The following is a 27628-nucleotide window of genomic DNA, read 5'->3' on the forward strand; positions in this document are numbered from 1 at the left end:
GAGGCCACCAACAGTTAGACCAATACTCTTTGGCCCTGCCGAACAGAAAGATCTCGGTTTTATTGCTGTTTAGCTGTAATTTGTTGTTGCCCATCCAGCTGTTAACGTGGGGCAGACAGTTTTTAAACCGGATTATTATAACTGTAGGGTCATGGTCAAATGTGATCAACAGCTGAGTGTCATCAGCATATGACACTACCTCAAATCCACAGGACCTGATTATCCTGGCCAGCGGTGTTACATAAAGATTAAAGAGCATAGGGCTCAGGATTGACCCCTAGGAAACTCCAATGCTTACTGATCTGCTGCATGAAGCCAGGGAATCTAAATGCACAGTGGTAGAATGGTCCTTTAGATAGTTTTTAAACCAGTCCAGAGCTTTCCCTCGGACCCCCATTTCCCAGAGCCGTTGTTCTAAAATGTCATGAAAGATGGTGTCGAAGGCAGCTCACAGGTCCAAGAGAACCAGCATAGCTGATTCTCTTTTATCCAAAGCCAGCCTGATGTTATCAACCATCTCTACTACTGCCATTTTGGTGCTATGCGCCGTCCGGAATCCTGATTGCGATGGATTAAGAAGTCCATGACTTTCCAGATGGGCAGTAAGTTGTTTATTTACCAGGGATTCAAGTGTCTTCCCGAAATAAGGCAGCAACGAAATGGGACGATAATTGCCTAGTTCCCTGGGATCTAAGGTAGGCTTCTTCAGGAGAGGTCTGGCTTGACTGTTTTCCATCTTGTAGGCACCGTTGCTTGGTCTAATGACAAATTATAAATCTCTGTTAATTTTATTATCAACAGGGGTGTTAATTGCACGAAAAAGCGCGGAGGAAGAGCCAGGATTAATACCTGTTCGCAGCTCACAGTTTTAAATTCGACCAGCAGAGACAACAATGGTAGGCTCTTCACAGCTGGGTGCCATCACTATTGTTAGCTTTGTCCTGGGGGGAAGGATCTATAAATAGCTTTAACCTTTTAATCGAAAAAGGGGGATACTCTATCAACCCTTTCTTGTGTGGGGTGAAGGGTGCGCTGATTGGCCTGAGGAGTGGTGAACGCCTTCAGAATTGTACATAACTCTTTGCTGGAATTAGCAGCACTATTAATCCTCGCTGTTAAATAAGACTTTTTGGTGTGTTTAATATTGTTTAAATAGGTACAATGGATTTCTTTATATTTGGTTCGATCTACAGTGGTTTTGGTTTTCCTACAGTGCCGCTTGGCCGTTTTACTGAACAATTTCTTGTTTTTTAATGCTAATTTAAACCATGAATATGATTTTCCTTAAGTCTTGACCCTTGACATGAGTGCTACGGTGTTTAAGACAAGAATTATGGCCTCTTCAAAAGGCTATTGTTGCTTGATCTACATTATCTATATGTAGTATGGTTTCAGCATTAAAATGGGTTGCAAAAGATGTAGGGGTGATTTTTTGCCAGGGCCTAATTAAGGCACAGTTATTATCCTGGCTGGTTATTGGAGCATCCATACAAAAGCCAAATTTTAGCAGATGATGGTCCGACCAAAGTAAAGGTTGAGGTTGCTCAACTGTGAGTTTAGTTGAGTTGGTGAACAGTAAATCCAAGGTATGAACGGCCTGATGTGTAGGACCTACTACCAATTGCACAAGTCCTAAGGTCTGTAGTGAGGTTACCAATTGGTCAGTATCGGAGTCCTGTGATAGATCTGCATGATAATTGAAATCTCCTATGAGAATGAAATTATTTGCGCCTAGAACATAAGGCGCAATGAGTTCCAGTAGAAGATTTACAAAATTAGCTTTTTGGCCTCATGGACACCTACTTCCATATTCCCATCCACACAGCGCACAGAAAATATCTCAGATTTGTGCTAGACGGGCAGCACTACCATTTCAAAGTGCTCCCATTCGGAGTCACAACAGCGCCAAGGGTGTTTACCAAATGCCTAGCAGTAGTAGCAGCACACTTAAGGAGACAACATATTCATGTCTTACCATATCTAGACGACTGGCTCATAAAAGCCAGCTATACAGCCAGTGTGTACAACAAACTCACCCTATTATTCAACTGCTTCACAACTTGGGATTCACAGTAAATCACACCAAATTGCATCTGCAACCCTCGCACATACAACAGTATCTCGGCGCTGCAATAAACATCCAATTAACACTAGCTTATCCCTCTCCAGCCGGGATAACAAGTGTACAAACTCTCCTAACAAAATTCAAACCGCAACACTCGCTACCAGCTCGAGTATTCATGCAGCTCATAGGAAAGATGGCATCTTGCATATTTGTAGTACCTCACGCAAGACTGCAAATGCGTCCACTTCAAGAGTGCCTAGCACGCCAATGGAACCAGGCTCAAGGTCAACTAACAGACCTAGTGTTGGTAGATGGTCGGACTCATCGTTCTCTGCAATGGTGGAACACCAAAAACCTTTCCAAAGGGCGACCGTTTCTAGAGCCAGTTCCTCAAATGGTCATGACATTGGACGCATCGCTCTCTGGCAGGACTAGCTGGAAATAGTTGGTTAGGCAATCTTCGGAAATGCTTTATTTAACTTGAGCAGCAGGTCAGCATTATGACACTTAGAGTTCATTTATTTGTCCTGGGTACAGGAGAGAAGCAGTCCAGTCCTTCAGGGTTCGTGTCAGGTTGTAGACAACAGGTTAATTCCTCTTCTGATCTTCCTCAGCTCCAATAGTGTTCTGCCAAAGGTGATGCAAGTGCCACATTTATGCCAGGCACAAGCTTGTGGGTGGTGGGTGACTCCTGGCTCCTCCATAACCAATGAGATAAGCATTCCAAGGGGTTAGCCTGCCCACATTTGCTGCATTTTCTTTGTGTCACACTGCAACTGTGCCTAAATCCAAGACGGCGCATCCACTCCAGAAGTGTGGCCGGGGAAATGAGCAACCCCTCCTCCTTGTTAACTTCAAACCAGTTTGGGGACAGCTCCCTCCCCATTGAGATTGGAGTCTGCCTGACTGGGGGACCAGAAATGGGTCTTAGAGGTGTCATATGGTATCTGCCTGTTACCGGGGAGGCTCCTTTGAATTGAATAAAGTTCCTGGATGAGGGGTAGGATGTTTGATTGTTTTCTGGCGGTGAGATGTGTTGTGGAGAGAATGGTGGGACATGATAGAGGTGGCAGAGGATTGATCATTGAGATGGGGTAACAGGGATAACTCTCTGGCTGTGCTGTGGCGGGCCCTGAGACTACAAAGCGGTACCCTATGGTGGCTACATGCAATGTATGTGGCCTCAACACATTAGTTAAGCAGTACAGGACACATACATTTCTCAAACAACCCAATATCCGCATCGCTTTCCTACAGGAAACACAACTACGGGACGGGGAGAAACAAAAACTGTGAGGATGTGGCTGGCCAACTTTACCCCTCCACATACTCGAGCAGTGCAAGGGGTGTGGCCATTTGGATAACCCCTGTGGTCTCATTTTGGATGACCTATTGCAAAGCAGATGTGGAGGGTATGTATGCTCTACTTCAGGACATTCTAGATGGCAGGGAGATCTGCATGCTAAATATTTACGAACCAAACTCAGATGATAGGGAGTTTAAGCCAGAGTCCGATCCCTGTTGCTACCTTTCCTAGGTTTGCTCATTCTGTGGGTGGGAGACCTTAATTGTGTCCTGGATGTCCAAAAGGAGAGATATCTGCTGGGGACAAAGCCATTGATGGGAGCTGGGTCATGGGATGCTATTGTAGAGATCTGGAGACCCCAGCACCCAGAAATGAGAGAGTACTGTTGTCACATGATAGTCCATAACACATACAGTAGACTGGATAGGTTCCTGGTGACAAGGGTGCTGGCACTGAAGGTAGGGTAGACTTACTACCTGGTGTGCTATCTCTCAGACCATGCTCTGTTATTGTTACAGTGGGGCGCAGAGACCTAGCGATCCCATTTTGGAGACTCTGAACTGAAGTGCTCCCGGACAGTGTGCTCTTCGAGGGCCTTGGTGTGGCAATTGAAGGCGTACTTTAAGGTGAACTTGCAATCTGCCAGCTCAATGGGTTTGGAGTGAGATGCACTCAAAGTTGTGACCCGCGGGGAGTGTCTCTCTCAAGTCTGTGGCACACAATTAGAGGCGGCTCTTGGGGAGGAAGAGAAACCATTGGAGGCAATTCAGCATGAAGCCCAGGAGCGTTAAAGTGATGACGCCCCGATGGTGGCTTCTAGGCAAGCACTGTAAGGTACCTGGGACCTCCTAGACAACTTCACGAGGTGGAAATGTCTACAGCACTTATACCAAAAAGGTGACAGACCAGGATACTGCTGGCCTGGCTGCTGAAATGGGAGTGCCCCCACCCCCAAATATTGAGCCTTATAACCCCAAAGGGTGGGATGTATCTGGCTGGACTTCTTCTACCTCCCGTGTGACTAGTAATGCCTTGCTTCATGAGCACATGGTGACTCTCATTGGAGACTCCACCCCTGTAACTCTATCAGGTGTTGAAGAGTTTCTCAAGCAGGTGGAGGTGCCCATATTAATAGGAGAACAGTGTAAGCTGCTGGAAACTGGAATACAGGGGGATTAATTGGAGGGGGCACTGGGGAACATGCTCAGGTGCAGAGCCCTGGGACTGGATGGTCTAATGGTGGAGTTGTAGCAGCAACAAAAGGCACAAATTATCTCCGGACTCCTGGAGACCCTTCAGGAGGCATAACGCGCGGTGCTCGTTACTAGTCTATGTGGGAGGCGCTGATCGTGACGCTCCCAAAACCAGACACGGACCCTGATAACCAGAGGCCATATCGACCATTGTCAATTTTGAATGTTGACACCAAAATCTTATCAAAGGCCCCGGCTGCTAGGCTGCACAGTGTGATAACGCATTTGGTCCACAAAGACCAATGCAGCTTTATCCCAGGCAGAGGCACGCAAATGAGTCTGCTGTGACTTTCCCATCTTCTGTACTCGGACAGTGGGGAATGGATGGAGGGGGCTCTTGTCGCCCTTGATATCAAAAAGCATTCAACTCCCTGATCTGAGTGTACTTGTGGGAGGTCCACAGCTGGATAGGCTTCGACCTATGGATCTTGCGCTGGGTATGACTATTGTACGCAGCACTGTTGGCTGGAGTGCGCACCGGGAGCATTGTCTCTGACACTATAACAATAGCAAGGTGTACAAGGCAGGGATGGCCCACTATCCCCATTACTATTCGCCCTGGCAGTGGAGCCTCTAGAAATATATCTTAGGACCCGCATGTCATGTCTATGTATGTGGATGACACACTTGTATATTTACGACAGCCTGGGACAGCAGTCCGCCCTCCTTCTGCAGGTGGTGGAAACATTTGGTGCCATGTCTGGTCCACAAATAGTTCTTGTGACATGTAAGTAACATATCTATATAGTTACCAATACCATGGCATGTAACCAGTAACGATCGTCTCAGCGTCTGCTTTGGTTGCGTCAAACGATTGACGCAACCGAAACAGACGCTGAGAACTATTTGTGGACAAACTAACTTTTTGTGAATGTAAACCTTCAACTGACGTTGGAGCCTTTAAGAAGTCCCTATAGGGACGAAACACGTTGGCTAATGAATTGTGAATCTTGGATTTTATCAACTTGAAGTGTTCAGCTTTTCCAATAAAGAATAATTTAAAAACAAAGAAAACCAGACTATATGGATTTGAAAATTTCCTCAGATCGTCAGTAACAGCTTTTGTTCTACTGAGTTTGAATATAATTATAATCTCTGTGTGCGGAATTCCTATTCTTCAAGCTTTTCAAACATATTCTTTTTTCACCTTCCTGGAAATGCATGTCCTTTCATCTTCAGCTGCCTGTTCCATGTCAGTTTAATTCCAGCCTCATTGAGTTTAAAAAAAAATTGTTAAGAGTTTTATATAGTGCGAACTAGACCAGAAGATACCAGGTATCAGAACGCTTTACTTAAGCACCAGTTTCGTTACAGATGAACACATTCATTTTTTTGTTTAGGGACGGGGAGATTAAGTGATTTGCCAGAACAGCAGTGGCATAGCAAGGTTGGGTGGTACCCAGTGCGGAAGATTTCTTGTCACCCCCGCCTTGGCAAAATGGCAAAAATCTGTGTTTAAAACACATATTTTTGCCGTTTTGTCACCCCCCTCAGTGATGACACCCGGGGCGGCCTGCACCCAACGCACCTGCCTCCCTACACCACTGAATCACTGGATGGTGAGCGTCTTTGCCGAGACTCAAACCTGATTCCCCCGTTTCAAGGTCGACCGCTCTAAATGTAAGGCTACATCTTTGTGTACGTCCCTAAATATAACACATCAAACATAACATTACATAACATAACATTGCACAAAATAATATTTTTGTGTTCAAGTAGATGAAAGGCAGTGCTGCCATGGTATTTTTTTTTATGTTGACTTAATGGAATTAAAAATAATTAATGGACTCTGTTTTTATTTAACTTTTTTACTTTTCCTCTACCTTCCGTTCCTCTTTCTCCCTTTTCCTGTTTTTATGCCTCCATAAAAGTTAAAACGAGAAGGAACGTGGAAATGAAGATTCATTTGTCTTGTTTCTCTGTTCTTCCCGGATCTTCAGTCTTTCATCTCACTCTTACTTTCTAGATTCGCTAGGCAGCGCTGGAACCACTTTTAATAAACCAAATGAATGCGATAGCAGGATTACGCTCATCTAGCCGTGCCCACCATTTTTGCATGCTATGCTAAACGAAGGCCTGCATGTTTCTGAGCTACAAAGAAAAGAAATAGCTGAACCTTACGAGTATTCTAAAAAGAAGCCTGAAATGGCTGCCGATACTGCGCGTCTTTGACAGTGGAAGGTACGCACTGTAAGTGCTCCTGGCCATGTCTGCACGGTAAACACCAAGGAGCATACCCCGGCTGCAACATCAAATTCATTAAACAGTGCGCACTCTCTCCTGAGTGCAGTTTGACATTTGGCAAGCCTGAAGCACCGAAGAAGACACACATGGCTAAAGGGATTATAGCTGATGGCAATCACACATTAAAAAGGAAGACGTGGCTTCCGTGAACTTCACTGTCTCCAATCAATTGATTACACAAACTGCTGCCTGGCACTGTCTGGAGTCTGTCAGGCTCGCTCCCGCCCGTTTTGTGCGCACACAGCTCATTCCGCCCACGTCAATAACTGCAGAGCCCCTTTCAGATCACTAGACACCCTGGTCATTCCTTCTGATGCTGAACGGCACATCTACCATGGGAAATAGGGGCATATTAGCAAGGGCATTATCGCCGCTTTAGAGGGACTTTTTCCCGCTAAAGCGGCGATAATTTTATCGCCCTATTAGCAAGCTGTCGCTAACAACAGTTAGCGACAGCTTTTAGGCGATAGCGACCGGTTTGGGGCCCGCTTTGCATGTCAGAGATATTTATCGCTAATGACATGCAAAGTGGGCGTACCCAACCTGTTAGCGACTGAAAGCAGTCGCTAACACAGCTATCGCCTTTTAGCAAGGCAGGCGAAGCAATATAAAAATTTGCTCTAACCGCGAATATCGTTAAAACCTAATGTCTGCTCAGACCACTTCTAAACCTGTATATCCAATGGGAGGTGGATATTTAGGTTAAGAACCTATTTGCGTTAATGTCTGAATATCGCTGGATTTCCAGCGATATTCACGCATTGAGCCGCTATCGCCGGATATTTTATCGCTTTTGAGATAAACGTTGCTAATAGCATGTTATCTCAGCCATAATATCCGGCGATGCGCCGCGATAAAAAAAATTTGCTAAGCTCATTTAGCGATAAATATCGCTATTTGTTGCTAATATGCCCCATACATGTATTTCTGTTTCAGAGTGGTATCTGCGAATTTAGTTTGGCCTTTGTGTATCATGACCAGTCTGCTGTCTTACTTTAAAGAGAAATCATAAAGGCTATCCTCACTTCCATGTTCGTGACCAACCCAGACATTACCAGGCGTGACTGGCAGAGAAAACCCACAATGAGAGAGGGGATTTCCATGTTTTATTTGCAAGAGTGTTCATCAAGAGAACGGTGTGGTACTTGTTTTTGGTGACTTGTTTCAACATCCTTCTCCTGATGATCATGATGCGCTCATTCAAGAACAGAGGGTTCAAGCTGATACTCACCTACAATATGAGACTGAGTTATGGCGGGCAGAAGCCACTGAGCGTCACTGAAGTACACCTACTTTGAACCTGTGATGCTGCACACAGGGGCAGCAGTGTTCCGTGTTGTGTAGCAAGAGGTGGCCGAGGGCTCTTGTGGGGTGTTTTTTAGGGTTGTATTAGTGATGTGCAAAGGTTCTCAAATACGCATTCATCCTAAGCGGTGGAATTTTGCAAGTTTCACTACTCAGAAATGATGCCTTCATAAAGTGAGAATTTAGATATCGACTATTCAAAAAGTCTCAGCGCATATCCAGAAAACAGCCTCTCATGGGATGATAACTGCTTCTGGTGCATTTCTCCTTATTAGGGCAGCCACTTTGATCCATGTTGCCAGGACACCACAATTCCAGTCCTGTAATGTTCTGCAATGGATCATTGTCATCACCCATGCTCCAGAGTGAAGGGAAAATAATCTCTTCAAAAGTTGTGAGAAGTTGTAAACTTTGCATCAATGAAGTCAGAGAAAGATTCCTGACTTAACATGACTTTTCCCTAAGCAGTGTAACTCCACCCATCCAACTGCAATGCAAATGTTCCTTATGCAGGATGTCTCTAGGGTGTGATAGCTTGTGCCAGGAACTATAATGGTGGAAAGGCATTGGCTCATGCAGGTGAGAGATACACGGAGTGGAGGGCAAAGTCAATAAAGGAGGTGGTTAGGGGAGATGAGGACGGTAATGGGGTCATCAGGGTTATTACTTGGGACTATAAGAACCCAACTTCGCTTCCCTCATGGAAAACCTCCACATCATCAGACACAATCAGATCCTACCATGACTCACACACTCAGCAGGACACACCATTAACCCCATCTTCGTAGCAGGAAAATCCATCTCCTTCAGCCACACCTCTGAACTCCCATGGACAGACCAACGCTGACATAGAGGCTGCTCGGCTGACTGTCACTGTGTCCTGGTACATGCTAATTGCCTGCACAGCTTTATAACTTTTTAAAACTTACTTCTGCTGCTTATTGTTGCTCCATATCTGTTCTGACACTGTTCTGTGGCATTCTCCCCAGTCCACCACAAGACTAGCTTGATTGTTGTGGAGGGAGTCTGGACCAGGATCCACTTCTGGATCCACTTCCGGTTACAAGTGAGGTTGGCGCTCTAGTGCTCCAGTCCCCTCTACTTAACCGGATGTTCTTTCCACCACACAGTGGACGCACGCAGTGGACGCATGCAGCGGGTGCACCGGCAGCGCGCCAAAGGCAAGCCCATCTCCCATCTCCCGTCTGCGCCCTGACGTCGCCAGGAGCCACAGAGCCTGGTCCTTTCACTCCCAAACAGGACCCTACTCCGCGTCTAACATACTCTGGTAATGAGCAGTTGGAAATGAGGATATGCCTCACACCCCTTGCCGCCTTGAGATTTGGCCAAACCCAGAGGGCCCTTTCACATGTCGAGTCTGTCGGTTCCAAAGTACTCCTGTCGAAATAGATTTTATCCACGTAGAACCTTTCTGTGTCTCCTTTAATACTCACTCCCTTGTTCCAAATCTTGCCCCCTCCACCAGATTTGTTACAGGTAAACCCCTCAATATTTCTCAGTGGGAGTGGAAAAGTCTGTTATGCAATATTAGATCCCTGCCTAAGCATTCTACTGAGGTTTGGTACCTTCTTTCCTCAGAACAACCTGAGCTCAGGTTTTTTACCAAAAAAAATGGCTTAAACCACATTCTGTACCATCCATCCCCCTAGCCCTGCCTGAAGGCTACAGGCTTAGCTGGATGGACAGACAACTAAAAAGTAGGGGGTGGAATTGCCATTGTACATAGAGACATACCTGGAAGAAAACAGAATGCTGGACCCTTCCCAGTCAGGGTTCTGCAGCAATCACAGCACCGAGACTGCCCTCATCGCCACCACCAACGTCATCAGGACCCTGCTGGACAACGGTGAGACTGCAGCACTCATCCTCCTAGACCTCTCCGCCGCCTTCGACACTGTCTGACATCACACTGTACGCAGGCCTCCACGCCGCAGGGATCCAAGACAAGGCTATGGAATGGACCACCTCCTTCCTCTCTGACAGAACCCAGAGCGTCCGACTCCCCCCATTCCGTTCAAAAGCCTCCAAGATCATCTGCAGCGTACCCCTGGGATTCTCCCTCAGCCCGACACTGGCCCGCTCGCAAACCTTGTCGCCCGACAGCACAACCTCAACAGAATCTCCTACGCCGATGACACTCAACTGATCCTCTCCCTCACCAAGGACCCCATCACCGCCAAAGCCATCCTCAATGAAGGAATGAAGGCCGTCGCCGACTGGATAAAGATCAGCTGTCTGAAGTTAAACTCGGACAAGACGGAGGTCCTCATCCTCGGCTCCAACCTGGGACGACTCCTGGTGGCCGACAGTACTGGGGGCAGCCCCTACACCCACCGACCACGCACGCAACCTGGGAATCATCCTCGACTCAATGCTCTCAATGACCAAGCAAGTCAACGCCATCTGCTCCTCCTGCTTCAACACCCTCCGCATGCTCCCCAAGATCTACAGATGGATCCTGACAGATACAAGAAAGACAGTCAACCAGGCCCTCGTCAGCAGCAGACTCGACTACGGAAACGCCCTCTACGCGGGAGCCCCGACCAAGCTCATCAAACGACTACAACGCATCCAAAAAGCCTCGGCACGACTGATACTTGACGTACCTCTCACTCGCCACCATCCTGCACATCCGAAGAACAACCACTGGCGGGAGATCCTTCTCCCACCTCGCCACCAAGACATGGAACACCCTCTCACTGAGCCTTCAACAGACCCAAGACCTGCTGACAATCAGGAGGATACTCAAGACCTGGCGGTTCGATCAGTCGCGCCCCACCTCCCCAGCGCCTTGAGACCCTTGGGGGTATGTTGTGCGCTTTACAAATGATTGATTGATTGAGACATGGTTAAAGTTGCCGCTCTAGAACAACGTTGCAATGCCATCATGGAAGTCATGGTATTTTGAATAGACTTCTCCTCTCAACTTAGCTGGAAGGGGGCCTTAGTCTACTGACCTCCAGGCCCTGTAGCTGAATTCTCACTGTTACGCACAGAATTAATAGCTCCCTGTGTGATCTCGACCAGCAAATTTCTGCTACTGGGTGATTTTAGTATTCATAGTAAATGCACTTCTAATGTTTACTCACTAACACTCCTGTCAGGTCTTGCCCTCCTGGGCCTATCTAAACTCAATACAGGCCCTACTCATATAGCAGGCCACACATTGGACGTTATGTTCTCCAACTGTCCTAGTGTTCTCTGTGCGCCACCGCAGCAACTCACCTGGTCAGACCATGCGTCCATTGAATTCTCCGTTCAAGGTCCAAGGGAGATGAGGGGTCCTAACCCAGTCACTTATTACACCCGTAGACAGTGGAAAACAGGAAAGACGTTGGCGCAGTACACATGAGAAAGATAAGGATCGGTTCTTGGCCACTTTGTCCAGCTACCACAAAAATATAAAAGGCTGTGCGTAAAGCCCAAACTGCATCTCAACAAGACCAGGTTGCCCACGCCCCCAAAATGTTATACCGTATCCTCCAATCGTTTACCAATCCAAAGGCCTGCAAGAATTTAGAGGTCTCTACGCAAACATTCTGCAACGATATCGCCCAATACTTCTCCCAGTAAATAGAGCTCATCTACCAAAAAATAGTCCCACCAGGGAGCCAGCCTGCAGACTCCATGTCATCTGATCTGCCAGTACAGGCAACCTCTCGGTTGCTAAAGAGTTTTCCTCCAGTGACACTGACAGACATAGATTCTCCTCTTCGCATGGTCAAAACAGGTTCCCCCCTAGATACCATTCCGACCAAATTTGTCACCTCTCCGGCCTGCCATCTGTCTCCTCTCATTCAGGGTCTTCTCAATCTCTCACTGAGAGATTGTCATGTTCCGTCAGAATGGAAAGCAGCACAGGTCATGCCTATCCGAAAGAAAAACAAGGCTTCACTAAAGGACCTCTCTAATCTCCGCCCCATTTCGCTCCTTCCCTTCCTGAGCAAGATTTTGGAGAAGCACATAAATAAACACCCCTCCAATCATGTTGAACATGCTAGTTGTCTAGACTCCTCTTAGTCAGGCTTCAGGCCCAAATACAGCACAGAATCAGCTCTGTTTGCAGTCACTGATAACATCAGGATGGCCAATCTATGATTCTGGTGCTGTCGGACCTATCAGCCGCATTCGACACGGTTTCACACCAGATATTGCTCAGGAAACTGAAGGTGGGTGGACTTAGATATTCGGCTCTGCAGTAGATGACAAGTTTTCTATCTTCTCGTTCTTTGACCGTCATCCTTGGCCTGTACCGCTCGGCACCTATAGAATTAACCAAGGGAGTGCCCCAGGTCTCCTCCCTACCTTGTTTAATATCTATGTTGCTCCCTTGGCCGACCTCCTTAGGATGGGCTAGTTCATTCCCATCTCTTACGCCGATGACACACAACTGCTTTTTCCATTTGACAAATTTACTTCAACAGTACAGGCGATCTTCTCCTCTGGTATGAGAGCTATCTCTAACTGGATGAAGAGTAACTTCCTCCAATGTAATGTTACGAAGACAGAGATTCTGCTCTTTGGGAAGGCTCCCCTACTATAGACTCCGGATTGGTGGCCGGCTGACCTTGTGGTCCCCCTGATCCAAAATCCCTGGTCAGAGATCTAGGCATTTGTCTTGATCAGGCTCTTACCTTAAAAGAGCATGCCTCTCAGACAGCCGATTCCTGTTTTTACACAATGGGCCTACAACGCCGAGTCTTTCCTCTGCTTCCTGACTCAACGCGGAACACCTTGACCCAGGCACTTATATTAGGTCATCTGAACTACTGCAATGTCTTGTTGATTTCTTCTAATGAGGTCTCACTTAGCAGACTGCAGGTAGTCCAGAACACTGCAGCATGTTTGGTCCTCAATGCCCCTCCCAGGACTGCCTCCCGTCCTCTTCTTTGCCAGCTGCAATGGCTTCCTATACACGAGCGATTCAAGTTCAGAGTCTGTTGTACCATTCACAAGGCTTAATTTAACCTTGGTCCTGCTTATCTCTCCGGGAAATTCACACCTTATCTGCCTTCTAGGTCTCTCCGCTTGGGATCCAAATCTCTTCTTGTGGTCCTTCGAGTCAAGAAAGCCATATTGGGTGGGAAGGCTCTTTCCCATCTCGGTCCCCTATACTGGAACAAACTTCCTCTGCATCTAAGACAATGTTCAGGTCACCTATAATTTAGAAAGCAGCTTAAAACCGCTCTTTTCCATCTGTGATGTTGCAATTCAGCCTCATGTTCTGCCGCCCGCCCAAAGCGCAGAGATACCCCTTCGGGGGTCGATTCAGGCGCTATACAAACGAATAAATAAATAAAAATGCTGTGTCCACTTCACCTTGGAAGGAAACACCCTCTGACACCCACCTCAGCTCCAGCGCAGAAATTGGAACAAAATCTCCGAAGATCAGTTTGCCGCCACCCTCAGTGGCTCCGTTCTCACCACCTCAGACGATGACCCCACCACCGCCGCCCGCACTCTACACAAATGAATCACCGACTACGCTAACACCGTCGCCCCCTCAAGCAATACTCCAACCCTCATTCCAAGAAGGCCAGCTGGTTCTCCAATGATCTCCGGGAATCCAGAAGAATCTGCAGACACCTCAAAAAACTATGGAGGCACTCCAAAACCCCAGCAGACCTCGACAACTACAAAACAGTCACCACCGCCCACCACAAACGCATCAGACATTCTAGGAAGAAAGATCTGCAGGGCAGAATCTCTACCCGCGCATACAACAGCAAAGATCTCTTCGGCTTCATCAGAGTTCGCCCAACCCAACAGTGAGTCCACCGATATCCTACCCTTCCAGGACCTCTGCAACAAACTCTGCGCCTTCTTCCATCACAAAATCAAGGCCATCTATGAGAACTTCGACGAAAACAACCTCCAAGGGGAACCCACACCCACCACGTCCGACAACACACAGACAACAAAAGACTATGAAGAACTCCCACTCTGTGGCTCCCACAGACCTCTGCCCCCACCACATCTACCACAGAGCCGCAGACTTCATCGCCAGACACCAACTATCTCCAAGTTCCTGAAGAACCTCAAGACCTGGCTCTTAGCCAAATTACCATGAGTGTACTGCAACTGCATGAACACTGGTGGGCCCTGGAAGACTTGGCTGCCCGGGAAGACCTCAGGAGCTACCTGGCCTCTTGACAGTACTCCGTAAGCGCCTAGGAGCAGCACACACCCTCCCCCCCAGCTCCTTAAAACCCTCACAGGTGAGTAGTTGCACTTAACAAACCTTTGATTAATTGATTGACATCAGACTATAATGTGGGAAAACTATGGGCTAGATTGGGACAGCACTGGTGCGGGGGTCTAAGGTGCTGTGGGACATTGTATAGAATATATAAAGTGTAAAACAGATGTTAATAGTATCTGTCAAGCATAATCCTGTAAAGGCAACATCCATGTTCCTCACGCTTGTCAATGGCAACTTTCCTTGGACATCATTCTCTTTTACTTGTCTCTTTTCTTAAGGAGGCCATCTCATGTTTAGTCGCCCTGGTTGAATTCACAAAGAGCAAATACAGGTTGCGGAGCACTGACGACTTAATAGGTCTTCAAATTATGCAAAGAAAGAAAAAGTGATTGGCTAGATCTCTCTATTGACATATTCTCTCGCTTTCATTTCCTGACCTGCTTCTCTTTTTCAACTTAAACTCTCTACTTAACCTCTTTTGCGTTATTGGGGTGTTGGATCAAGGAAGGTACGGGTGAAGGGTGGCACAGGATAAACAGTGCTATGGGGGAGATGAGCAGGGAAGACATGGGGGAAGGGAGTGAGAGGACTCATGGTGCCCAGAGAAGCCAGGGGCAGTGGAGATAGGGGGGCCAGAGAGATAAAGGGGGTTGGGGGGGGCATACGTGATATGGGACAGTAAGAGGAGGAGGACAGAGAACGTAACTCTCCTGCAGTCGGCCCCAACCACTTTAATTGGCACTGCTAATAAATGCAGTCCTCGTTCCCTTATTTGAATTTTTCAGTTTTTATGGGAGCTTTTGAAAAAAAAAACACAAGTTGCAGAATTCAAACTGGCAAAATCCTAGGGGCTCTGATTAGAAGATTAAGGGCCAGATGTAGGTGGCCCATTACCTGTCGGTAACGGCCGAAATTAACGAATTTTGTCCGTTACCGACCAAATAGGCTTTTCTTATGTAGGGGGACGGAATAAAGGATTCAGTAATTTACCGAATCGGTAATTTAAGGAATCGGTAAATTATCGATTTCTTAAATATCGATTCAGTAAATTACCGAATTCCTAATGTAGGGAGCACTGAAATGAGTGCTTATTCCAATGTTAGGATTCGTTATTTACTACATAGCATTTACCGATTCGGTATTTACGAATCGGTAAAATTCGGTATTTACGAATCGGTAAATACTATTTACCTACATCTAGCCCTAAACCTTTTGGTATTAAAGCGGACAGGAAAAACAGAAGAGATAAATCTGCTTTGGACTTCGAATGTTATATGCCAAACATCACAGATTTTAGTATGTTATGGTTCAAATTCTTAGAACTTGCCTTATAGTGGATTTAGGCAGAGTGACTGTCCGGACAATCATTCCTTTCAAATGTAGTTTATTTGCAAATACCAATAAACACTTTTTATTTATTTGCAGGACCATATTTTCTTAATTGACTTCAAAAGCGAGTCTGGCAAGGGACGCTGCTCCTTCAATCCAAAGGTGAACACTGTTTCTGTGATGATCAGTAAGTAAAGTGCAAAGATCTTGATATACCTGGTTTCAAGAAACTCAGTCCACATAAGTGCAGCGCTAAGGGCAGGAAGACAAATTCTGTTCCTAGATTATTAATATCCCATATAGCCGTGCGTGTCTGTTTATTTTAATGAGAGTTTCTGAAAAACATTAGTGCAGCTAGAAAGTCAAGTTCCTTGAAAGCATTCGTAGAGGTCACTGTCTATCTAGTCATTGGTTGTAAAAAGACTGAGGGACTCACGGTGAGACAGCTTGTTGGAGCACAATGTGATTTAAGATGGAATTGCAAGGGGTGGATGGTAGACAGATATGTTTTGGGTTCACCACAGCCATAGAACCCGATAAGGGCGCACAAAAAGGCCAGTTTGCAGCGCTCCACGGTCTGCCTGGATTACTGCAAGTTCTTAGCTGTTCCTCTACCTTTTGGGTAACATGATTTTTCACCCAGGTTGACTACCTTGCAGCACAAAGCTTTCAATACAATAACTCTTGATTTGCTTCCATAGAGGCCTTTTCTCACCAGGTCCCTGTACCATTGGAGAAGTAGGAACCCTTGTGCCTGTGAAACCTAAATTGTTCCTTAATGCTCAACTGAGTTAATTTTCATGGCTGCTGCATATAACCTATATACACATTACTTCTCGGATGTAAGGGACGTATGCCCCTGTGAACTGCGACTCCACTTGCAACACCCACTTTAGACAGTATATTGTCAGTCTTCACCTACAGTAACCATAGGAATTTCCCAGGTAGGTTTAAGTTCCCGGCACACTGAGTTAGGGCTGTCTTTCTTAGCAAGATAAAAGAGAATGGCAATGTGTTAATGCCATGATTAGTCAAACCATTCTAGTATGATTAGAGATTGATCAATGGCCAAGCATTCAAACACAAGGACCATCATAATAGTGCCATTACGCATAGTTAACCATGAACCTAGAGTGAATTGGCAACAGCCAGTCCAAGGCTGCATTTTTCTTTTGAATTTTTAAAGAGATTTTTCTTAATCAGGCTTTTGCCATTCATCAAGAATATCCAGATAAATATAATTGCTTAATTAACAAAAGGTCAAATGGCACAGTCGGTTACAACATTGCAAGACCACAACCATACCAGGGAGGGAAGGGATCAATTATGTTTGCACCTGACAGCCAGCCTCTGAGAAGACATATCAGATCGACTGGTTACACTTTCTGCATCTCATGGGAGTACACACAGATGAGATTCATAAACATATCCCATGTTCAGTTTCTACTCAAGCTATTACTAAAAGAATCCTACTACTCTAGTCTGCAGGGAATCATGCGGCTACAGAACAGACACCAATGCTCACATAGAGCGTCAAGGATGCTTAACATGAAGTTACTGCAAGAAATAAGATGCAAAACAATGTTGTTCCAGGGAAAATAGTCGGTCCAAAAGAAAATGTTGCCAGAAAGGCAGGCACACTCACCTTCTATACACTTTCCTGCTGTGTAGGAGATCCTCGAAAAATTAGCCTACACATCTCGAGAGAGGTCACCATCACCTTGGTAAGCTGCTGGTCTGTGATGTATATAATTATCATAGAAATATCAACCGTTTCCCATCGCCTACAATGAAATAAGAATTAACAATGTAATACAACCCCATGGTTGTCCCCTGGTGTAGAAAACGTAGAGCAACGTTCTACTCTCCAAATTATTGAAAGATAAGTGAATATTGACAGTAATTGTGAAAAGCAAAGTACCTACCTGTTGGATTCTGGGCGTCAAAAATATCTGTTAACAGAAGCAGAACATACATTTTGAAAATCCATAGTCCTCTGTAAGTCTAGCCATAGATTGTTATGAGAATTTGAGATTCTTCTACCTGAGTTAACACAAATCCCTTGTGCTGCTGGCAGAACCATTTCATGTACCTAGCCGCTCTTATTCTGTGATCTTCGTCCTCTTTTCAGTCATACTGTCATGAATCTTGTCTTTTGCTGCTGAGCGCCAGGATGCTCCTTTGGGAGCGACAGTCGCGCTTTACAAATGCAATATTCATTCAGTCATGTTTGAGCGCACTCTTCTTTCTCTTAGTCCATATCAGGGCATTTGTCTGAAGAACCTAATCAAACATGTATTTTATTGACTGTACAAAGCTTCATAAGTCTCCAATATGGAATTGCACAAGCCTGCGTATGTAGTAAACATAGTAAAGCTGAGCTTGTACAGTTGGAGAGAAGTGCAAATGGTGTTGACATCTCATGAATGTATTTGAGAGGAATCTGTCAATAAAAAAGTTTTTGCATGTTGAATTGACTGTATTGTGATAGTACATCATACATATTGGTGTGATATTTATATCTGTTAAAGCGAGTATGCATTCTCTTTTAGCTCTGCTCATACCTAAAATATCACAAGGCTGAATATCAGTGTTCTCTTTCTTGTTAAAAATGAGAGCTGATAGAAGTTAATTATGTAATGAACTTCACATGTGGTATTGCACCAAGCTGTAAAATGATGAAGACATTCTAAGCATGGAAAAGAACGTAATCATTGCTTTCTGCTAACTGCAAGAAGCAGTCATGTTTTGAAGGCATATATGGCCAATCCACATGCGTGACATAATCAAAAAAAACATACCGGTGCTTCAGCTCGAATGTGCGTGCCTGCCTACCTTTTACAAAGATTGACTAATGTGTGTACCATTCAGAAATATTTCAGCTAGGAAAATTACGACTTGTAGAATCTTCTGACATTGACACGAGCTTCCCATATCCATGTATTGCAAAGTCTCTACATTGCGAGGAATCTACATTAAGTGGTTGCCAACTGGTTTTCTCAATTATCAGTTTTCCTTTACTTTCTTTATATAGAAACATTAATTAAGGTAAAATGTGTAAATGTAAAATCTTTTTCACCCGCCTGTGGAGTTCCTTGCACTACAGTACAATCAGTGCAGGGGTTGAAGCATCCAACTTGTTTTCCGTTTTGGTCTGGGAAAAAATTACAGCAAAACATGGCAATAAATGTATTGTATTGTATTGTAATTGCATCTATGTAGCGCTTACTACCCCTGACGAGGCCTCAAAGCGCTTTTTCGGCGGGTAGCACGCTACTCCGGGACCCATAGAGGATTAGTGTTGAATTAGTATAGTGAAACATGCAAGTACATTTTAAGAGGTGGATAGGTTAGTCAGTTATTTGGATTTGGAATGATAGCAGAAGGATAGAGGAGGAAAAAAAGGTTTGTATTTATATAGCGCTTGTTACCCCTGATGGGGTATTGAAACATGCTATTCAGGAATCCCATAAAGGATTAGTGGTGAATTAATATGGTGAAATATGAAAGTTTTTCTGGCGAGTAGCACACCACTCCAGAACTCATAAAGGACTAGTGTTGAAAATTAGTATAGTAACATCTGAAGTAATTTAGTAGTGGATATGTTATTCAGTTATTTGGGTAGAGCAGGGTAGGTGGCGGGATAGTGAAGGGAAAGAGGTTTGCATTTATATAGCGCTTGCTACCCCTGATGGGGTTTTGAAGCGCAAGTAGCACGCTACTCTGGAAGCCATCAGGGCATCATTCCGTCTCTGTGGATCTCTGGCCGGTGGCAGGATTCGATGATCAGTGCCAACCCTTGCACTGATTGCTATTCAAGCACTACATTCAGCCCCATTGTTCTTGGTATTCAGATACCGGATTCCTTCTGACTTTCACGTCCAGAAGGATGCCCCCTCTGTTTTCTCTCGCCTATAGGCTTCTTTTGAATTGCCGTCTTGGAGTGCCTTGAATTGGCTGTCCAATACACCAATCTGTCTGATGAAGACCCGTTTCTGACTTCTTTCATTTATGCTGATTGTCAGGCTCGAAACATCAACGGTTTTTCAGTACATCCATGTCTCAAGATGCCCTTCTATCATAAAACAATTTAATAGTATTATTAAGCTTCGGGCTATTGTATTTGAATTTGAAATTGGATCTTTTTCGCTATGCTTTCATTGTAAATATATGTACAGTGTCTTATCAGCTTTGTGTTTAAAAACACAAATCTTGTCACTTTGTCACTTCACTCACTATGTCACTATAATCATGCCCACATGCGCCGTTTTTATCTAATGAATTTCCGGACAGCCGTTTACACGTGTCGTGTTACTCACTAACCCTATGTATGACTAATTGAGAAAAAGTGAGTAGAAATTTGACTTACTTTGAGAATAATATTCACTCTCAATCTTTCTTGTCTTGTGTGTGCTAATTTTTCGTTCTTCACTTGTTACTCCATTACTTTGCACAAGTATCATATTGTGGCATGTTAAACATATTTCAGTTTTACCAATCAAAACTGTAAGACCTTTTTCTTCACATATAACTCAGAGGAGATTGAATCCAGAAAAGTCAGTCAAACAGTGCACAGAATTTGAATGTTCATATACCGGCTATTAAATACCAATAGGTCTTATTTTAAATTTACAGTTCCATAAATACATATCTCAGTGCCAGTGCTTAATTTGTAAAATATGAAGTCCGGGTGCTCAAATTTTTGTCGGAGGCCACACCTACTTCTCCCCAGCTCCACCCACTTCCTTCACTTGCTTCTTTCTTACTACACCTCTCCTCTACCTCTTTTTTTTTTTGTCCGTCTCGCATCTTTCTGTGCCCCTTTCCCAGTATCAACCCACTCTCCTTTCCTCACTGTCACGACACCCAGGGGCATCCCTCTACTTCTCCATGTCTCATTATGAACTTTTGTAAATCACCTCTTACTCTCTACCTCTTTACCTCAACCACTCTAGCTTTGTTTCACCTTCAGCTCTCTTTCACTTCCTCACCTCTGTCTTTTTGTTTCACCCCTTTTCTCTCAACATCTCCTCTTTCTGCCCTTCATCGATCTTGCTCTATCTTTCTTTCTACCTCTCTTCTATTGAGGGCCACTCTTCTACATGTTCCCTATAATCATACAAGTTGTCCTACGTCGCCTCCAAGGGATTTGTTACAAGTCGAACAATGCCGGTCTCCACAGCAAACAAGCTGCGAGGGGGGAACACAGGCAGCAGCCCGCATACACTCACCCACGAAGAGCAACCACTTAACACATACTGTCAGGAAGAGCAGGCAGTAAGCACAAACTGAGCTCCTCCACATGTGTACATGGGTGGCTCACTCCATGCTCACGAGTGTGGGCATCCCAGAAGGCATCAACAGGCACCCCACCTATGCTCTGAATTCACAATAGAATCACCCAAGGCACAAAGTGTGAAAGGCGCCGCCCACATCCCAATGTGGAAATATACAAATGATACCAAGAAAGGGCCCACAGGTGTAAATCAGCACAACAGCCCCAGTAGTGTTGGAGGGCACACAAAGCGTAGTAAAAAGGAAGAAAGGACACTACATAAAGTGTGCTACTTAGCTCGGAGGTCTGTACCACCTCAGTGGGTGCACAAATCAAGCAGCCTGTACTACGGGTGAATGTATTGGAAGTATGAAGCTCCATTACGGAAGGGGACACATATATACATATTGTACACCAGGCCGGGAGTGTAGGGGCACAGGGACTGCACTGGAGCAAGAAGGGTGCGCTATATCAAGGGCGCATATGCTAAGCTGGCGGTATCATGGTGGCACACAGCTGGGAGGAAGCATATGCCAAGCTAGCGGTATTAAATGGCGGGGGGTTACAGGGGCGTAGCTATAATTGGTGCAGCAAGTACAGTGGCACCTGACCCAAGGCTCCTAAAGGGCCCAACGAACCTTGATAATTTCTGCATTTTACTAACCAGGCAGCAGTCAATGGACAATTTTCCTTGCTTGCACCAGGGCTCATGGCTTCATTGCTACGGTACTGGGAAGCCGACAAAACCACAGCTGAATACACACCACGGAGATAACGTATCCTGGGGCAGGAAGGGTACATAACACAAGGACGTGAGACTCACAGGTACATGTGCACAAACCAATATCTGGCTGGTAGGGCACCGCGGGGGCACACACACAGCTGTCCGCCACTGTAACACGCTCACTGTATATACATCACAGTAAAGATCTCTTGTTCACAGAATAATACACAGCCGGGCAACCTAGGTCAGCACACAGGGGGAGGCACCGGGAGAACAGTGGGAGCACACACAGATGAGATCATAGAGCCAACGAGCACAGCACCCTGGGTCGGGGGCACCAGCCCGTGTACGGTGCGAGTCCTGACGGACCGGCAGCATCCTCGTCCACATCGTGGGCCGCTCGCCCAGTGGACCAGTAGGGAAGGGGGCGATCCTCCCACGGAAGAAAGCACCGTCAATGTTAGGTTCTCTGTTACCGCCGACCGGAAGTCAGATCCAGGGTGTTCTGATGTCGCCTGTGCCAGGCAGGGCCTTTAAATTAACCCGGCCAGGCCCTATCTACAAGTGCTTTTTCTTTTTTTACAGTTTTGCACATTTTAAATACATTGAACCCTCGCCCGGCTAGGCTGTGGTTCACCGCACTGGGGCAATTTAACCCTGTGCTGACACAGGCCGCTCCCAACCTCACAGAGTAAATGTAAATGAGCCCTTACTAGTGTATTCAGCAATAGCTTTGTCTGTGCTGCATGCACACCCACTTTACTCTGCCACACTTGTCAGTGGCAAAGTTAGGTCAGCCCCTACCTGCTCTACTGCACATATCAGAGACCTGGGCCCACTGGGTGGACATCGTCATTTCTTTACTTGGAGCCGGAGCTGCCACGTTGACCATAGCATCACGCCAAGCCACCCAACTCGCAAAACAAAAGAAAAAAGCAGCGTTCTTTTGGCAATTGCTGCTACACTTACGGTTGCTGGTGGTGGTTGTGGGTGCCCGGGCACTGGCCATCCTGCCTTTATTAACTGATAACGACAATAGGCTTGCTGCTGCCTGCACTCAATGTTGTTGGGCTACCCCTACCCAGCTGAACCGCAGATGACTCGTGATGGGGTGCGAATGTGCTGGGGGCGGGGCATGACATTTGTTTTCAAAAAGTAACGCACGCTGCCTGTCGCCGCACAGCTCTAGCCCCTCAAAACCAAATATAGCCCAACAAGTGTCACGCCCACCGGCAACAGCACTGAACTAAGGGGCGCTGTCTAACCAAGGCAATTCGCAATGCGCAGCCTCACGACTGAAAACAGATTCTTTTGGAATAAATACATTATGGTTGTTGGAGTCAGACGGTCTTGAGTCTGGACCCAGTAATGAATCTCATGTGATGTGAATATATTTTATTGGCTCTCGCTGTCTCAAAGCCAAAACATGAGACTCGGGAGACGAACAGAATACTGTTTGCCACGAGTCAGTGAGGAAATGTTATATACTACCTATGCCACAATATCGTATGACGTGCAGAGTTTCAGACGCTTGGTAGACCCGGCGCTGATCAGTAAGTGCTGGTGCTATGCACCGGAAAGCACTGGCACAAATTAAGCACTGCTCAATGCTATCAGCCTGTTCTGCAAGTCCTTAGGGTACATTTCTCTCTTCTATGTACAAGACTCCCTCGTAGCAGGGGCGGCTCTTGGCTCATGGAGGCCCTGTGCAGGGAGCGTAGGTAGGGGGCCCCGGAATAGGCATGGAGGCCAGTGAAGAGGGGGGGGTCAGGGTGTTTGGAAGAGGAACAGAGCCGGAGGCCGCCAAATCCCTGCCAGGGGCCACCACGCAAATATGTGTCCATCCTCAGAGGATTATTATATTAAGGATATATATTGATGTGGTGGCCCCTGGGGTTTGGTGGCCCTGTGCAGGTGCACAGCTTGCACATGCCTGAGGCCGGCCCTGCTCGTAGCCTAAGACGTAACTCGGACACTGGCTAATGCATTAGAAATTTTAAAAAATACTTCATTTACAGCCCATCATTGTACGGTATGTTGACACGTTCTCTAAAAAAACCATATAAATACATTAATTCACATGCAATATTTTTGTATTACACTAGCATTTTTTCTATATGCAGTATTAGGGTTCTAAGGGAAATCATGTATTTTAAAGCCAGAGACATTCTAATGTGTGTGAACCTAAATTGTGGCCAAAATTTTACACCCATGATTGTCGGAGTGAATAGTTTAATTCTAAATTGTTTGTGTGACTTCAACATACAGTGCCAGCAGCATAGATGCTGATATTGCATGCTCCTCAACCCTTTATGTAGTTTTTGGTTAGTGGAGTTTGCTTTATGAATATATTCTGTTTTGGTTATCTTCCTGCAGGACACAGTAATAATTTCTTGCTCATAGCACTTCCACCTTCATATATTAATGATGCATGTCTCGTTGTTATCTTCATGTAATTCTCTAGATGAAGAACTATTCTCAGGAATGTTTATCGATTTCATGGGAACTGATGCAGCCATTTTCCGAAGTGTAACCAAGCGGAATGCAGTCAGAACTGACCAACACAATTCTAAGTGGTTAAGTGGTAAGAGGAAGGTTACTAGAAATATTTGTTTCCAAATTGTTTTTATTTCATTTTCATGCAGTGCCTCAAATAAATGTTATCTAATTTCGAGCAGCTGATGTCAACAGAGCTTAACATGAATGGTGTTGGCATAGAAGTGGGTGGAAACTAGTTGGAGAATAATGGGAAGAGATGGGAGAGTTAGAGAATGCATCTTCATGGATTTAAGGGTAAAGACAATGGCCCAGATGTGCAAAAATGTACGCAAGATAGTGCTGCACTGCACGGAAGTGAGAGATCTGGAGAAAAAATTAGTTGATAGCATATAGACAAAGGGCAAGGGATTAAGGAGAGGAATGGGATATAGAGGTGGGTACATAATAGTGAGAATCTAGGATCTGTTTGGTTGCCAATTTAAGTGCTGCTTGAAATACATTTCTTTTTACAAAATATGAGATCCTCATGACCTCTCATTTGAGCTCGAAGGAGTTTTCCAAAGGGTGATACTGCTCTTGAGATGGGTTCAAGCCTGAGTATATCTGTGCTCTTTAGAGGTTTATTTATTTCTGTATTTTGTAGGAAGAAGAAAATAAAATTGATTTACACAGAATAGATGTCTTTGAACCTTATGCACACCAACTTTAACGTTGTTCTTTCTGTGATGGACATCCAATGCAGTTTTTTTTAGTTTGAGGGTTATGTGATTTGGGGCCCGATGTAGGTAAATCTACATTTACCACTTCATAAATACCGAATCATACTGAATCGGTATTTATGAAGTGGTAAATTAGAGGGGGGAGATGTAGGTATTTCAGATTTGGTAAATACCGAATCTGTAAGATTCGGTATTTACCGATTCTGTAAATACCGATTCGGTATCCCCCATTGCTTCCTATGGGCCTTGAAGCCCATAGGAATCAATGGGCATTACCGTTACCGATTCGGTAATTACCGATTTGTGCAAGGGTGCAGGGGGTGTCACTTTGACACCCTCCAGCACCCCAAAAAAAGGCATGTGAGCCATGTGGCACACAGACATGCCCTAAGAGCATGTCTGTCTGTCACATGGCATAGGTGTGCATGCACACATGTGCATGCATACCTGGATTCGGTATTTTAACACCCAATTGGATTGGGTGTTAAAATACCGAATCTGAAGGGCCTGTGGGACTGAAAGTAGTCCCACCTACATCCCAAATTAAAAAAATCGGTAAAATTACCGATTCGGTATTTTTGCGATTCGGTAATTTTACCGAATCGGTAAAATACCGAATCGGACAAAAAAAGGTCCCCTACATCTCAGTAGGCCAAATACCGGTCGGAAACCGCCAAAATCGGCCGTTTCCGACCGGTATTTGGTACCTACATCGGGCCCCAAATGTTTTGGTTACTGAGACCAATCCATCTGTCAAATGGGATATCATCAGGCCTTTGCTCGCAGTTTGGTTGATTTTTCTTTAGTTAGTTTGATATGAGGGAATCATTCTTCTTCTCCTTCTTCTTCTTCTTCTTCTTCTTCTTCTTATTATTATTATTATTATTATTATTATTATTATTATTATTACTATTCTGCATCAGCATTTTAACTGATACCATTAATACTATTCCTATTATTTTAACATCATTATATTGAATAATAATAATAATAAAAGTATTACTGAGATATGATGAAATCCCATATATGTGACAATAATAAAAGAATGATAATACTGATAATAATATTGATGTAAAAAATCGAATGCAGAAAATAAAATTGATTTACACAGAATAGATGTCTTTGAACCTTATGCACACCATCTTTAACGTTGTTCTTTCTGTGATGGACATCCAATGCAGTTTTTTTTTAGTTTGAGGGTTATGTGATCGAATGTTTTGGTTACTGAGACCAATCCATCTGTCAAATGGGATATCATCAGGCCTTTGCTCGCAGTGTGGTTGATTTTTCTTTAGTTAGTTTGATATGAGGGAATGAAGCATCATTCTTCTTCTCCTTCTTCTTCTTCTTCTTCTTCTTCTTCTTCTTCTTCTTCTTCTTCTTATTATTATTATTATTATTATTATTATTATTATTATTATTATTATTATTATTATTCTGCATCAGCATTTTAACTGATACCAATAATACTATTCCTTTTATTTTAACATCATTATATTGAATAATAATAATAATAAAAGTATTACTGAGATATGATGAAATCCCATATATGTGACAATAATAAAAGAATGATAATACCGATAATAATATTGATGTAAAAAATCGAATGCTCTTTACTATGAGCTTATAATAACAAATTTAAACTTCAAAGTATAATTCATTCTTGTGTAATTTGTTCTAAAATCTTTTGCAATCAATCATTATCCTACATTTCTGTAACTAACATCTAATTCTTTTTTTGTTGTAAGCATCCAGAAAGCTGATTATAAGTAATAAGAGATAGAAAGTGGGGTCCATATTTCGTCCATATGCCTTACTATTTTATTGTTCTTTCTTAGTGCTTTCATTGAGTGAATCTTCTTACTTCCTCAGTGAGGACAAGTCCTCTAAGTCTGAATTGGGATTTGAGTGGATTCAATTTGCTGCATTGTGACTTAAACAGACATCATCAATCTGGCTATTTATTTTCTTAAGACTCAAATGAATTGTTTGTGTCTTTTGAAAAACAAACATGGCTGATAAAGTGTTTACGTGTGTTTATGTTAGTTATAAAAGTACCTTTTTATGTTTTCATTTAACGAAGCTCGAATATTTCACTCAGCTTTCTTTTCGGCAATGGCGGCCAGCACTGATCTGAGGTGGTGGAGAGTGGGGGCTAGGAGTTAAGGAGCCATAATTGAAAAAAAAAAAAGAAAATTCACTTACCCCCTCACCACTCTGTCCCACATTGTCGCTCCTTTGCCGAACAGGAAGCAGCCAGGCTCCCCTGAGCCAGTCACAATTCAATGCAGTGTTGTGATTGGCTCCCTAAACCAATCACAATGCTGCAATGATTGGTCCATGGTTCGGCGCTGATTCAGGGACTGGGGGTCTGGGCATGTTTTCCATGTAGGTTGTGATGCAGCCTGCATGGAGAACATGCTACAGTGCGCATGACTATTTGGCTGGTCCGAGAAGGCCGGTCGAAGCATCATGCGCACTTTAGTGTGCCCACCGCTCCTACCCTGCTCTGTCAGCAGAGCAGCTCCGCCCTCATGCTGCAGCAACAGAGAAGAATACAATTATAATAACATTGTGTTATTATCATTTTATTTTTCCTTTCTTTTACTGCTGCACAGCAGCAGTGGGGGGACGCTCCTCTGCCTTAGCGGAGGAGCCAATACACTCGTAATTGTACATTATCCAA

General features: G+C 44.7%; 1 protein-coding gene across 1 annotated transcript in view; it reads left to right on the top strand.

The window, feature by feature from the left end:
- SEMA3C (semaphorin 3C) overlaps positions 1–27628 on the top strand; it is a 598500-nt gene that overhangs the window by 308441 nt on the left and 262431 nt on the right. Inside the window, exons 6-7 of the mRNA XM_086919828.1 lie at positions 15822–15912; positions 24189–24308. Coding sequence (XP_086775954.1) covers positions 15822–15912; positions 24189–24308 — 211 coding nt within the window. The remainder of the gene's footprint in view (positions 1–15821; positions 15913–24188; positions 24309–27628) is intronic.

The sequence above is a fragment of the Lissotriton vulgaris genome, chromosome 1_1, assembly GCF_964263255.1.
Source record: "Lissotriton vulgaris chromosome 1_1, aLisVul1.2, whole genome shotgun sequence".
NCBI classification, from domain to species: Eukaryota; Metazoa; Chordata; class Amphibia; order Caudata; family Salamandridae; genus Lissotriton; species Lissotriton vulgaris.